This window comes from Rutidosis leptorrhynchoides, chromosome 10, assembly GCF_046630445.1.
Source record: "Rutidosis leptorrhynchoides isolate AG116_Rl617_1_P2 chromosome 10, CSIRO_AGI_Rlap_v1, whole genome shotgun sequence".
NCBI lineage: Eukaryota > Viridiplantae > Streptophyta > Magnoliopsida > Asterales > Asteraceae > Rutidosis > Rutidosis leptorrhynchoides.
In genome coordinates, this window is record NC_092342.1 from 337703377 (window position 1) to 337718224 (window position 14848).

General features: G+C 29.8%; 1 protein-coding gene across 2 annotated transcripts; it reads right to left on the bottom strand.

The window, feature by feature from the left end:
- Positions 1–5877: 5877 nt before the first annotated feature.
- LOC139872386 (two-component response regulator ORR22-like) lies at positions 5878–9268 on the bottom strand. Of its 2 annotated transcripts, none has more exons than XM_071860245.1 (6): positions 8832–9268; positions 8266–8418; positions 7610–7984; positions 7440–7516; positions 6098–7090; positions 5878–6021 (listed from the first exon to the last, which is right to left on the bottom strand). In XM_071860245.1, exons 1-6 carry the CDS (start codon positions 8974–8976, stop codon positions 5950–5952), a joined length of 1815 nt encoding a protein of 604 aa, XP_071716346.1. In that variant the 5' UTR covers positions 8977–9268; the 3' UTR covers positions 5878–5949. The 2 variants fall into 2 exon arrangements, with proteins under 2 accessions (XP_071716346.1, XP_071716347.1); XM_071860246.1 differs by having other exon boundaries at positions 5879–6015.
- Between the last annotated feature and the right edge of the window lie 5580 nt (positions 9269–14848).

The following is a 14848-nucleotide window of genomic DNA, read 5'->3' on the forward strand; positions in this document are numbered from 1 at the left end:
AATAATAAAAGTAGTTTTTCCATTACAATTATATATATATATATATATATATATATATATATATATATATATATATATATATATATATATATAATTAAAAAGTAATTTATTTATTTATTTATTTATTTTTTTTATTTATTTTAAGGATTTTTTTTATGTAAATAAACAAATTTATTTAATGTTTTTCCAAGAATATTTGTCAATAATATTTTTTTTATTTAATTAATAAATACAAATTTTGTATAAAAATAATAAATAATTTGGTATTTTGTATTTTTAATAATAATTATGATTTTAATTATTAAAGTATAGCTTTAGTAAGTTTATAAATATTATTACATTTATATATAATTAGATTTATTATATAGTTAAATATATAATACATTAACTAAATAATAAAAGTGATACAAAGTTTATATACTTAGTTAAATTATTTCAAATTATATAAATTAATAATATATTATTTATTTAAGCGTACATTGTTGACTAAAAATTACTATTCTGTCAATATTTAATTGTATATAACAACCCTTAATACATATAGTCAGACATATAACCCTAGGGTTAATTCAGTAATTTAGAAGTCGAAAAGTGAGGGTTGTTACAGTATTGCATGAAAATGGTGGATCTATCAATTTTGATGTTGAATTTATCACTACCCACTTTTAACTATCTTTTTGTAATGAATACATTAATGATATAAAGAAATTTTACCTTTTAGTCATATGTATTTATAAAGTTGACAGTAAGGCCACTCCCTATCATAACTAAACTATTTATCATCTTAACTTTTCATATTAGCGCCACATCAACACCAATATCTTATAACTAACTCATAATTAAACACTCCCTATAATGGCTAAAACAATACTCCTCTTAATATACAACGTACAAGCAATAAAGCATCAAGTCCAACAATGAAAAGTCACTGGACCCACAATTCCTATAACTAAACTTAAAACTTCTGTTAAATTGATGGTGGATGCGGGTAACTGAAGCGGGTAACTAGCTCGTGTCTATGGTTAGTTACGGGTAATGACGGGTAATGAACGGGTAATGAGCTGGTAATGAACTATAAGGAGTGGTCTAAGATATCAAATAAAAATATTGGAGAATTAATAATTGACGGAAGTAATATTATAGGTTTCTGGAGTTTGATTTTTCTTTAATAACCAAGTCTTTTAAAGCTATAGTTAAACTTTCTATAATCCGACTGACTGACTTAATTTTGAAGTGCTATAGTTCTTCTTAGAAATATGTTGGGGTGTTTGTTCATTGCATTTATGAGTAATCTATCTATACAATATATAAAGTGCGTGATAATTATCTTACACCTTAATTTCTGGTTAATTTTTGTCAAGTGTCAACTCCTCCTTTACTCCTACAATGTGTTAATCTATCAGTTATTTCTATATATTAATTGATTTATTAGATTTCTTAATTTAATTTAATACACATATGTTATTACCTAAAATATTATATTAATTATTACTGTATATAATATAATAATATAGTGGTAGGATCAAGAGGGAAGTAACAAATCGGGGGAAAGCGGAGGGAAGCAAATTTTTTTTTTTCGTTTTTTGAAAAAACTTTGTTCACGAACATTATAGATGGGATGAAAATATGAACATTTAGTAGAGACACTTTGTGATAAATGTTTTTATTTTGGCGGGAAAACGCTCGAAGAAGTAATATATAACAATTATCGTGTTTTTCGAGCGTATGTTGAGGTTTTAGCTATTGGGGTTTAGATATTAGGGTTTATAGAGTGTAGATATTAGGGTTTAGAAATTTAGGGTTTAGGGTTTAGATTTAGGATTTAGATTGAGTTTTTAACACGAACGGTTTAGAGTTTAGGGTTTAGGGTTTAGGGTTTGGTGTTTTGGGTTTATTCATAAACCCAAAACACCAAACCCTAAACCCTAAACCCTAAACTCTAAATCGGGCTAAATTTTACTTCACAAAACATGGAAAAAAACGTTCATATTCTTCACGAACAATATTATCTTGAATGTTATTTTTGTCGATCGTTTTTCTGCCTAAATAATAACATTCATCACGAAGTGTCTCTTCTAAATGTTCATATTTTTGTGTGATCTTGATGTCGGAAAAAAAAAATTCCAAAAAAATGAAAAAAATAATAATTTATTTCCCCCCGCTTCCCCCCGATTGGTTACTTCCCCATTGATCCTGCCCCTAATAATATATATTAATATAATATTAACTATAGATGTTATAGTTATATTACTAATATTATATTATTATTATGAAATTGTTTAAATGATTATAAATAACACTATTTTATGTGATATATTGATTTAATATAAATTTTGATAATATAATATTTATATATATAAATATATTAATGCTCATGAATCGCGAAGTCAATGATTAATATCGTTAGTAAATTTGTACTAAAAAACATATACAATTAAAGATGTACATAAAATTTATTCATAAAGATCGGTTTAAAAAAAAATTTAGGAGCTCATGTTTGGTGTTTTATCGATTATTTGTTAATTAGTTAAAATGATTCCAACGGACGGACTCATAATCTATGCGTTATTATTCAGTACTAATGTTTTCGATATAAATGTTATCAGTAATAAATGATTTTTTATTGCAATAGTATTATAAATTTGATAAGTATCAATACTAACGTTATCGACTAATTATTTATACAAACGTCGTGTAACGTACGGACTCATAAAACTAATATAATATATAAGGAGGATGATAACGGTAGTCCTAACATAATAATATAAGTACAGAATATTATTTAATCTTGATATTTAAAAATTAACCACACCATTAAAGGCAGTCATTAGGTTATGTTATTTTTTTCAAAATTACAGTAATACATATAAAGTCGTGAGGGTAATTTTGTAATTAAAGTTAAGTGGCAGAATCTTGGAGTAATTGATTTCTAGTATTAACTACTACTCGTATTAACTATAAGATGCTAAAAATGAGGTTTCCATTTGAATGTTAGCAAGAAAAGGCATTCAAAGTCTTCCTAGTAAAGTAGTAATGCATTTGCTACATTTGGTATAGTGCTTAATTAGAAGATCAATTATTAATTTTTCGCTAATTACGCTAGCTACTATAACTGATAAAACAACTACGGGGTAGATGTTAGCATAACAATTATATTTTAACTTATAACACATTTAATATGTTAATATTACATTCTATTAATTATGTAATGATATCATTCATTATATGATAACATTATTTAAATATTTGATACTTATTCATTTTATATATATATATACATGTTCATTTACAAGTACAAGTTCGTGAATCGTCGGGAATGGTCGAAGATCAATTGAATATATGAAACAGTTCTAAATTTTGGAGACTAAACGTTACAGACTTTGCTTATCGTGTCGAAATCATATAAAGATTAAGTTTAAATTTGGTCGGAAATTGCCGGGTCGTCACAGTGAACGCGAATTCAAAACTACAGTCAAATATAACTGAAACTACAACATGCCCATGCCCCATAACTTTTAGTATATAAGGTTAATACTAATACTTATTTTTTTGTATACTAAAAGTGGTGGCGGTTTCTTTCGTTTCAGTTATATCGGATTGTCGTTCTGAGTTCACATTACAAACGGTTCATCAACTTCGACTATATTTACACAACAGCCCCTAAAATTTACACTTTTCCAGGGGTAAAATGTGTAAATATATAATTTTATTAAAAAAAAAAGAAACTAATACTTATTTTTTTACACACTAAAAGTGGTGGCGATTTCCGTCGTTTCAGTTATATCGAATTGACGTTTTGAGTTTGCGTTCACATTACAAACGGTCCATCAACTTCTACTATATTTACAAACGGCCCCTGAAGTTTACACTTTTCTAGGGGTAAAATGTGTAAATATATAATTTTATTAAAATAAAAGAAACTAATTCCACCCGAATTTATAACGGGACCTATCTTCTCGCTCGGTGCGAGTTAAATTTTTCCGAGACCACCGTTTAACTCGAAAAAATCTTACGAACCCAACGGGACTAATTATACGCGAAACGGACACTTTTTAAAAAACTCTAAACACAATGACAGCCCGTATCTTTCTTTTCGCCGCGAGTTAAATTTTTTCGAAAGCGCCGTTACACTTGAAAAAAATTATTGAACAAAATAAAACTAACTACGTTCGAAACGGATACTTTTTAAAAAACGATTAACACAACGACATTCAAAACGGCGCTTAACACATGGGCCTTGTTCCCCTCTGTAAATACACAACGCTACGTTAAATATGAATACGCAGGTCGAAAGCCTCCGCCGCAACGCGCGGGCCGGTCCGGACTAGTTTTGCTTATACATGATATACATGATTGAATACTTTTGATTCATTTTCTTATTTTGGTCCCCGATCTTTGATATGTATTATTATTTTGGCCTTTAAATTAGTTTTGAACTAGTAACAAACAACTAGGAAAATTACTACTTATACAAACTAGGAATTTTATTTTTATTTGTAGCAAAATTACTACAAACTATTATGAGAAGTACTTAGTTTTTTATTTTTTTTATTTTTTCTTATACTTTATATAATATTAAATTTATTTACCAAAATAACGAAAACTTTCTTAACAACAAAGAAACTTACAACACGAGACACACAAACAACTAAACAAACGACACAACACCCTCACCTCAACCACAAACAAATAACAATTTAACACAAATGACCTAACAACCTAACCAAACAAGCAACATGAAGCTTCAACACTCAAACATACAAAAACGATACGAACAAAAAGCTAATAACTAAAGTAAATTCATACTTTCATATTTCTTCTTGGGTTCTTAGGTTATGTTCTTTCGTTTGTTTGATTTCTTCTCGGTTTGCTGATGTTCTCATTATAGCTAAGTTACCTTTTAGGCATGTATTTGTTTAGTGACTCATTGTTTAGTTGTTTTGGCTTGCCCCGTTTGTTGTTGTGTTTGTGGGGTTCTTTTATTTTTTGTTTTTTTAACGGCAAATTTTGACATCGAATACTCTCATTTGTCACTCACGCACACGTTCGGGCGGAAACCCGAACCGCTAACCAGCGGACATCGAACCACAATCCATACGGGCATGTAGTCGAGCCTTTATCCCATCGAGCGAGCCGGTAAAACCTCCATACATGGTCAATATATATACTACCACTATTAGTGTTCAACCGGTTTAAAGAAATCATGGCCATAAGAATCAAATAGATGACCTCTCCATATCCCATGACTCAAGAACATGGGGTGAACTGTTGAACTATGCACGCAAGTTGTTTTCATTTGTTGTTGAATGTCTCAACTTCTAATAATGGTTTCATTTTTAGAAGGAAAAAAAATCATATACCTGAAATAAGATTTCGACATGAACTCTAGCCATCTTAAATCTTGAATACTTCTCAAATTTATATAACGCATGTTGGTCGAATCATGTTAACTTATACTCCAATACTTAAGTTAAGCTAGTTCAAATAAACGTCCTAACAAAATACTTATTGTTAAATAGTCCCTTGTATGAACTTTAAAAAAAAAAAAAAAAAAAAAAAAAAAACAAATTTGTAACTTTAGCTCATCTTTATATAACAAACTGTATTGCTGTTGGTATGAAACTTGTTATAACTTATTTGTAACTTCAGCTCATCTTTATATTAAAAACTTGAATCTTAAACAAGATCACTAGAAACACCAGTTCAGCTTTGCATCATAACCGTAAACAGCAAGACAATTAGGTACCCGAAAATAGATTGAAGAAAAACTAAAAGCAGTTGTACCCACAAGTTGATAAAGGATGACATCAAAGAAGCTAGACATAAATAGTCCTCGAAAATAAATAAATTACATATTAATACAAACTTTTCATTTCATAGAACCTATTTTGTCATTGCAGCCTCGTTTTATCGTTCTCTAGGAATCAAGAGCTAAGTAACGTCTCATCATCATATACATGATCCGAATGAATACGGATCAAATCCAAATTCTCCATCCATCATCACCGTTGGATCCTGCTCCTGCAACAATAAGAGCATTGAATTCTTACTTTATAAAATGTAAATATAAATACAAATTCTAAGAAAAACATTGTACCCGTTTCATCATTCCATTCATAAGATCATCCAAGGAATCATAACCATTGTTTGCAACAAAACCATTTGGTAATTTAATCTGATCCAGTAAATAGTTTTCACCAGATTCCATTTTCAATTCGGTACTTGACCTATGAGTCTCTCTATTCCGCTGCATAGGGAGTATATTCGACCTACTGTAGACCCCACATATTTGGTCAACCGGTTGACTCACGGGTCCACTCAAACTACCACCTGTGAGTGTTGGTCCTGCACTAAAACCATTACTTGAATACTGACCATAACTTTGTTTACCATACTGTCCAGGCCTTTGACTTTGACCTTGACTTTGACCCTGACCTTCAAGAGGGACCGAGGCTATGCTAGCAATATTAGAACCAAATCCGTTAATTGTGTTACTGCTAGCAGTGTAACCGAATTTTAGGTTACTATTCGAATCGTGATAATTTACTCCCATTGGTGGTGGGACATCATGAAAGGTGGAACTACTTGAAACAAGATTCAATGAAGACTGATTCGCTAACGTTGAAAAGTTGTTAGAACCATTAAAGATTCGAGCTTGGTCAACGGTATTGAAATCCGAGAGTTGGGTATTCAATTTATTACTCGGTTGTAGTTGACCGAGGTCAAAAGATGTCGGTATACCCTGAAGAAGATTCTGGGTTTGGTGATTTGATGGTGTCGGTAATACAACCGGTTGTATATTGTTGACCGAATTGGTCAAACTTGGAGTATGAGTTTGTTGGATAAACGAAGGAGTTGTGAGGCTGTTAAGGGTCATCCCGTTTGGGCTATTGAGTCTACCGAGCATACCAGAAGGTGAATACGATGATAACTGAGCGTTTGGTAGTCTTCCAGAAGCTGATAACGAATGAAAGTCACCAAGCCCATCGAGTGATGTCATCCTCATGTAAGATGATGCGTCCTTGCTACCGCCAAATGCCACAACCATGTTAGATTGTTGACTGATCCTTCTTAAGTAAAGACGATATTTCTGTTAAAAAAACATAAGCATTGTTTGTTTAGTCAGGAGCCAAAATATGCATTGCATGTTTTTAAGGATTCATGGAAGACGTCTTGTTAAACAAGAAAAGTTAAAAAAAGGTTACGACATGATTTTGACCAACAAATCTGGTTTTGACCCATTAACCAACTTTGACCAACAAAACTGATTTTGACCCCCTAACCGACCGATTAATTAAACGGATTTTGAAAAATAGGATCGGTCTGTTCTTGAAAATAAGTAATCGGGGATTACTTGGGAGTAATCGGGTTTTTCACAACAATGCACGATACTCAATTTTGTTGCAGCTAAAATTTAACTTATAAGAAAACAAATGAACCTGTAAATGGCTTGCAACATTTTCCCTAGTAAGACCTTCAACATTCATCAAATCAAGAATCCTTTTAGGAACAGCTTCTGCATTGAACAAAAAAAAAATAAAAAAATATCAGTCATTTTAAAAATAAAAAAAAAAAGTTTGTACATGAATAAGAGGATTTAACAACTCACTCTCGATTCCAAGTTGATTAACGGCAGCTACAAATTTTCTATGAAGATCAATGGACCAAACAACACGTGGCTTCTTTTGTGTTGACGGGTCATCATCTTCATTCTCATTATCTTCAACATCTTCATCTTCATCTTTTCTTTTCCTATTAAGTTTCCCATTTGAATCTCCACTACCAGCTTCTTGTCCACATTCGTAATTCTGCTTATCTTGGTTATTGTTTGACTTTGACTGAGATTTTGTTTCAACTTTTTTCCTAATCACATGTTGCCATACGTTGCGTAATTCCTCAAGACGAACAGGCTTCACAAGGTAGTCACAAGCACCATGTGTGATCCCTTTCATTACAAGCTTCGGGTCACTGTTTCCTGATAACACTGCAACAATTTCAAGAAACATTAGAAACTTTTAAAGAACACACTCTATCTTGCTAAAATTTTTGACTTTTTCGGGTCAAAGCAACAAAAATGTGAACTTTTAACATAAACTTGTAAATCCCACATCAATTCATCAACTTCATACAATATTTGTTACTAAACAACTAGCATCAAGACTAATTTCAATGAAACTACCCGAACCCACATCAAATTTGAGATTAATCAAGCTAAACACACAAATTAGCAATTTCTGTGATAAAGCAAAGTTTTTTAAGACTTACTGATAACAGGCAAGTCCATTTCAAGACCAACAAGTTCAAGAAGCTTGAAGCCATCCATGTCTGGCATATGCACATCACTGATCACAAGGTCGAAACGGTTTCGATCTTCCCTTAGCATCTTCAATGCTGTTATTGCTTGATTTGTGGTTGTAACTGCCAAAATTTAAAATAAAATAAAATAAAAATATGATGAATTATGAGTACAAATTTAATTAACTAACAAACTTGAAGTTTTTAATGATTTAGTCATTTAACATCAATCCCTAGAATAGATCAAAGACTTCCATCTGTAAATTATTGTTTATATAAAGGTAAAAGAGATTGAAACCCTTGTAAGAAAATTGTTAAAAAGTTGAAAATGATTTGAGTCAACAGTTTAACTTCAATTCAACAGAACCTTGTAATACTAATTTCCCAAATAAAAACAAAATTACAAATTAAAACTTTAAATTTGATTCATAAAACAAAACAAATAACTGCTCAAGAAGAATAAGAACAAAAACACCCAAATTAGATAATAAATCCAAACATGTAACATAATATATATTTTAAAAAATAAAACTAACCTTGATATTGGCATTTCCTTAAAAGCCCATCTAATAGCTTTAAACAAGTTGGATCATCATCAACAGCAAGAACTCTCATACCAATTGGAAATCTATCAATTTCATTACTAACACCAATAGCCCCTCTAATTTCCTCCACTGTCATCTTATATTATTAAATAAAAATCTTGAACAAAATCTTAAACCAAAGCAGAAACAGATGAAACAAAAGATTCAAGAAACACCACAAGATTCACAAAGTTTGGATTTTTATCATTTGTTTGACCACCTTGTTGACAAACAAAACAAACCCAGAAAGAAAAAAGAATGATTTCAAAGATAATAGAGAGAGAAACAGGATCTTGATGACAGAGAAAACAAGATAGTGACTTGGACTATAATACTAGCATGATACATATTTTGACAATGATAGCCAGAACAGATTGAATGGCTTTTAACGCAACCAATATACATAGAATCAAAACACTCTCTCTCTCTGTCTCAAGTTTTTTTTTTTTTTTTTTTTCCAAAAGAAAAAAAGTTCCTTTTTAATTAAATATTCTTTTGGGCAATATCAATGTGTACATTCAAATCTTAATTTGTGACCTTGAGTAATAATTGAGCCTTTCTTTGGCACCTTTTTTATCTACTTGCCTCTCATTTCTATATATGGAAGTACGATTACAACTTTTGGGTGTTACAATAAGTTTGTTGTAAAAACATAATCTTTTTAACTTTTAAAAAACCAACCAGCATTACTCCCCATATTAATTTAATTGTTCACATACAAAAAAAATAAGCTATATGCAATCTAAAAAAAAGCTGTTATTACATTGTAAATTTTTTTAATTTTATAATTTTATCGCCTACTTTAACGGGTGTTGATAAATCCAACAACAAAATTGATAGATCCACCATTTTCAAGCATTACTGTATTGTACTGTACAACACAGTATTTGTAACGTCCTCCCAATAGGGTCTGAAAGGAACGTCACTAATATCAAAACATACCAACATATTATAATAAACGAGAACAATACTAAATGATGAATTTAACTTTAATGAGTACGCAGCGGAAAATGAAATGTCGTTACAATGACAGGAATAACAATATCGTAAATGTTCACATGCAGAAATAATAAATGCGATATCTCTTGATCCTATGTCCAAGTAGCATCACATAAGCAGTAAGTATAAGAGCTTGAATCAAACAGCACCTGAGACAAAATATGTTAAAGTGTCAACCAAAAAGGTTGAGTGAAGTTCATAGGTTTAACAAAAAGTTTGTCGTTGTTTTAGACCACAAGATTTAGTTTGTAAAGTTGATCTCCCGCAGGATCAAAAAGTTATGCCAATGCGTGATATTTAGACTAAACGTTCAAGTTTGCCCCATGACAAGTTGTTCTGTCCTTGTCGGTTTAATTTCATTATTAAGTAATACAATGACTTGGTCAAATGTATCGGGGACGTTACTCCCGATAGGCCTACCCCCAATAATTAAGCATGCCGCAGCAATTAAAAATATCACTGTAGGGACTTAGTCGGACATAGCCGGGTATAGCATAGTTTAACAGTTTGGTACTTGCGTCTAAAGTGTAAAAAGTAAAAACAGCATGTGTCTCACCCCAAGTAAAAGTAAGTAAGTTTGCTAGCAATTAAAGAGGGGCTATGAATTCACCTTAGTAAGTAGAGAGAGTGTTATTCCTCGAAATAAAGAGTTGAACGAGTGAGCAGGAAAGTCAACCTATTGACATTTAAGAGTAGTTAAGTGTTTTGCCCATGTTTAAGTTTAAGTATGTGTTTAAGTATAGTTTGTTTTACTAAGTTTCTATTCCTAGTAAGTTACTATTTTTATAAAGTTTTCATTTTTAGAAAGTTTCTTATTTTACTAAGTTTCTATGACTAGAGAGTTTCTACTTTTATCAATATTTCCCATTTTAGGATACTTGTCGTATTAGATAAGCTTCTAATCACCCCTTTCCCTTCGAATGGCTAATTTAGATCTAGGGGCTTGAGCCATAGGACCCTTTAAATCGGAAATCCAAACCCTCTGCCTAGAATCTCATAGAAACCATTCGTCAAGAAAGTTCGAAGATCTATACATCTCTAATACATATCCCAAAATGTTTTTATGTTACAATATAAGTAGTAGGTTATAGGTGCTAGTAATAGTAATAGTGTATACATGTTATTTATTTTATTTTTAATTGCATATAATTTATAACATTATTTACATATTTCGGTAAAAATAATAACCGAAGTAAAAAAAGTAAAAAGTAAAAAGTAAAAAAAATAAAAAGTAAGGAAAGAATACTTACTAGTAGTAATTCTTCAAAGAGAGAATGAGAGAAATTTTGGTGTGAGTTTGAATGAGAAATGAGGGGTATTTATACTTGAAAAAATTAGGTAAAAAGAATAAAATAATTAAAAGAAAAAGAAATATTTAATTCTTAATGGAATTTTAAAATTAAAAAGTATTAAATGTTAGGTCATGGGATAATGCACAAAATAAAATAATAAAAGTAGTTTTTCCATTACAATTATATATATATATATATATATATATATATATATATATATATATATATATATATATATATAATTAAAAAGTAATTTATTTATTTATTTATTTATTTTTTTTATTTATTTTAAGGATTTTTTTTATGTAAATAAACAAATTTATTTAATGTTTTTCCAAGAATATTTGTCAATAATATTTTTTTTATTTAATTAATAAATACAAATTTTGTATAAAAATAATAAATAATTTGGTATTTTGTATTTTTAATAATAATTATGATTTTAATTATTAAAGTATAGCTTTAGTAAGTTTATAAATATTATTACATTTATATATAATTAGATTTATTATATAGTTAAATATATAATACATTAACTAAATAATAAAAGTGATACAAAGTTTATATACTTAGTTAAATTATTTCAAATTATATAAATTAATAATATATTATTTATTTAAGCGTACATTGTTGACTAAAAATTACTATTCTGTCAATATTTAATTGTATATAACAACCCTTAATACATATAGTCAGACATATAACCCTAGGGTTAATTCAGTAATTTAGAAGTCGAAAAGTGAGGGTTGTTACAGTATTGCATGAAAATGGTGGATCTATCAATTTTGATGTTGAATTTATCACTACCCACTTTTAACTATCTTTTTGTAATGAATACATTAATGATATAAAGAAATTTTACCTTTTAGTCATATGTATTTATAAAGTTGACAGTAAGGCCACTCCCTATCATAACTAAACTATTTATCATCTTAACTTTTCATATTAGCGCCACATCAACACCAATATCTTATAACTAACTCATAATTAAACACTCCCTATAATGGCTAAAACAATACTCCTCTTAATATACAACGTACAAGCAATAAAGCATCAAGTCCAACAATGAAAAGTCACTGGACCCACAATTCCTATAACTAAACTTAAAACTTCTGTTAAATTGATGGTGGATGCGGGTAACTGAAGCGGGTAACTAGCTCGTGTCTATGGTTAGTTACGGGTAATGACGGGTAATGAACGGGTAATGAGCTGGTAATGAACTATAAGGAGTGGTCTAAGATATCAAATAAAAATATTGGAGAATTAATAATTGACGGAAGTAATATTATAGGTTTCTGGAGTTTGATTTTTCTTTAATAACCAAGTCTTTTAAAGCTATAGTTAAACTTTCTATAATCCGACTGACTGACTTAATTTTGAAGTGCTATAGTTCTTCTTAGAAATATGTTGGGGTGTTTGTTCATTGCATTTATGAGTAATCTATCTATACAATATATAAAGTGCGTGATAATTATCTTACACCTTAATTTCTGGTTAATTTTTGTCAAGTGTCAACTCCTCCTTTACTCCTACAATGTGTTAATCTATCAGTTATTTCTATATATTAATTGATTTATTAGATTTCTTAATTTAATTTAATACACATATGTTATTACCTAAAATATTATATTAATTATTACTGTATATAATATAATAATATAGTGGTAGGATCAAGAGGGAAGTAACAAATCGGGGGAAAGCGGAGGGAAGCAAATTTTTTTTTTTCGTTTTTTGAAAAAACTTTGTTCACGAACATTATAGATGGGATGAAAATATGAACATTTAGTAGAGACACTTTGTGATAAATGTTTTTATTTTGGCGGGAAAACGCTCGAAGAAGTAATATATAACAATTATCGTGTTTTTCGAGCGTATGTTGAGGTTTTAGCTATTGGGGTTTAGATATTAGGGTTTATAGAGTGTAGATATTAGGGTTTAGAAATTTAGGGTTTAGGGTTTAGATTTAGGATTTAGATTGAGTTTTTAACACGAACGGTTTAGAGTTTAGGGTTTAGGGTTTAGGGTTTGGTGTTTTGGGTTTATTCATAAACCCAAAACACCAAACCCTAAACCCTAAACCCTAAACTCTAAATCGGGCTAAATTTTACTTCACAAAACATGGAAAAAAACGTTCATATTCTTCACGAACAATATTATCTTGAATGTTATTTTTGTCGATCGTTTTTCTGCCTAAATAATAACATTCATCACGAAGTGTCTCTTCTAAATGTTCATATTTTTGTGTGATCTTGATGTCGGAAAAAAAAAATTCCAAAAAAATGAAAAAAATAATAATTTATTTCCCCCCGCTTCCCCCCGATTGGTTACTTCCCCATTGATCCTGCCCCTAATAATATATATTAATATAATATTAACTATAGATGTTATAGTTATATTACTAATATTATATTATTATTATGAAATTGTTTAAATGATTATAAATAACACTATTTTATGTGATATATTGATTTAATATAAATTTTGATAATATAATATTTATATATATAAATATATTAATGCTCATGAATCGCGAAGTCAATGATTAATATCGTTAGTAAATTTGTACTAAAAAACATATACAATTAAAGATGTACATAAAATTTATTCATAAAGATCGGTTTAAAAAAAAATTTAGGAGCTCATGTTTGGTGTTTTATCGATTATTTGTTAATTAGTTAAAATGATTCCAACGGACGGACTCATAATCTATGCGTTATTATTCAGTACTAATGTTTTCGATATAAATGTTATCAGTAATAAATGATTTTTTATTGCAATAGTATTATAAATTTGATAAGTATCAATACTAACGTTATCGACTAATTATTTATACAAACGTCGTGTAACGTACGGACTCATAAAACTAATATAATATATAAGGAGGATGATAACGGTAGTCCTAACATAATAATATAAGTACAGAATATTATTTAATCTTGATATTTAAAAATTAACCACACCATTAAAGGCAGTCATTAGGTTATGTTATTTTTTTCAAAATTACAGTAATACATATAAAGTCGTGAGGGTAATTTTGTAATTAAAGTTAAGTGGCAGAATCTTGGAGTAATTGATTTCTAGTATTAACTACTACTCGTATTAACTATAAGATGCTAAAAATGAGGTTTCCATTTGAATGTTAGCAAGAAAAGGCATTCAAAGTCTTCCTAGTAAAGTAGTAATGCATTTGCTACATTTGGTATAGTGCTTAATTAGAAGATCAATTATTAATTTTTCGCTAATTACGCTAGCTACTATAACTGATAAAACAACTACGGGGTAGATGTTAGCTGTCTCCCTTTATTTGGGCCTACGACTTGTGACACGTTCAAGCAAACATTTATGGTTATGTTAATAATGATTTGTTACTCGACTAATAGTCGCTATTGGTAATAGCTTATGAAACTTGCTAACCTTTTTTAGGAAAGCTAATAATTTAATCAATCAAACAAAAGATTGCATAGGTTACAACCGCAAGCTACCGACTAGGCATTGCCCGAACAATGCCCCAGATATCCGGGTTCATGGGTGCAGAATGTCATGGGTTTGAATTTCGTTGGTGGCATTTGTGTCTGAGCATGTCCTATTACAGTTGTTCAAGGGTGTAGGATTAATGTGCAAGGTACAACATGTAACTATATGGTCAATTTCATTTGAGCCTTCGGGGTCACACACATA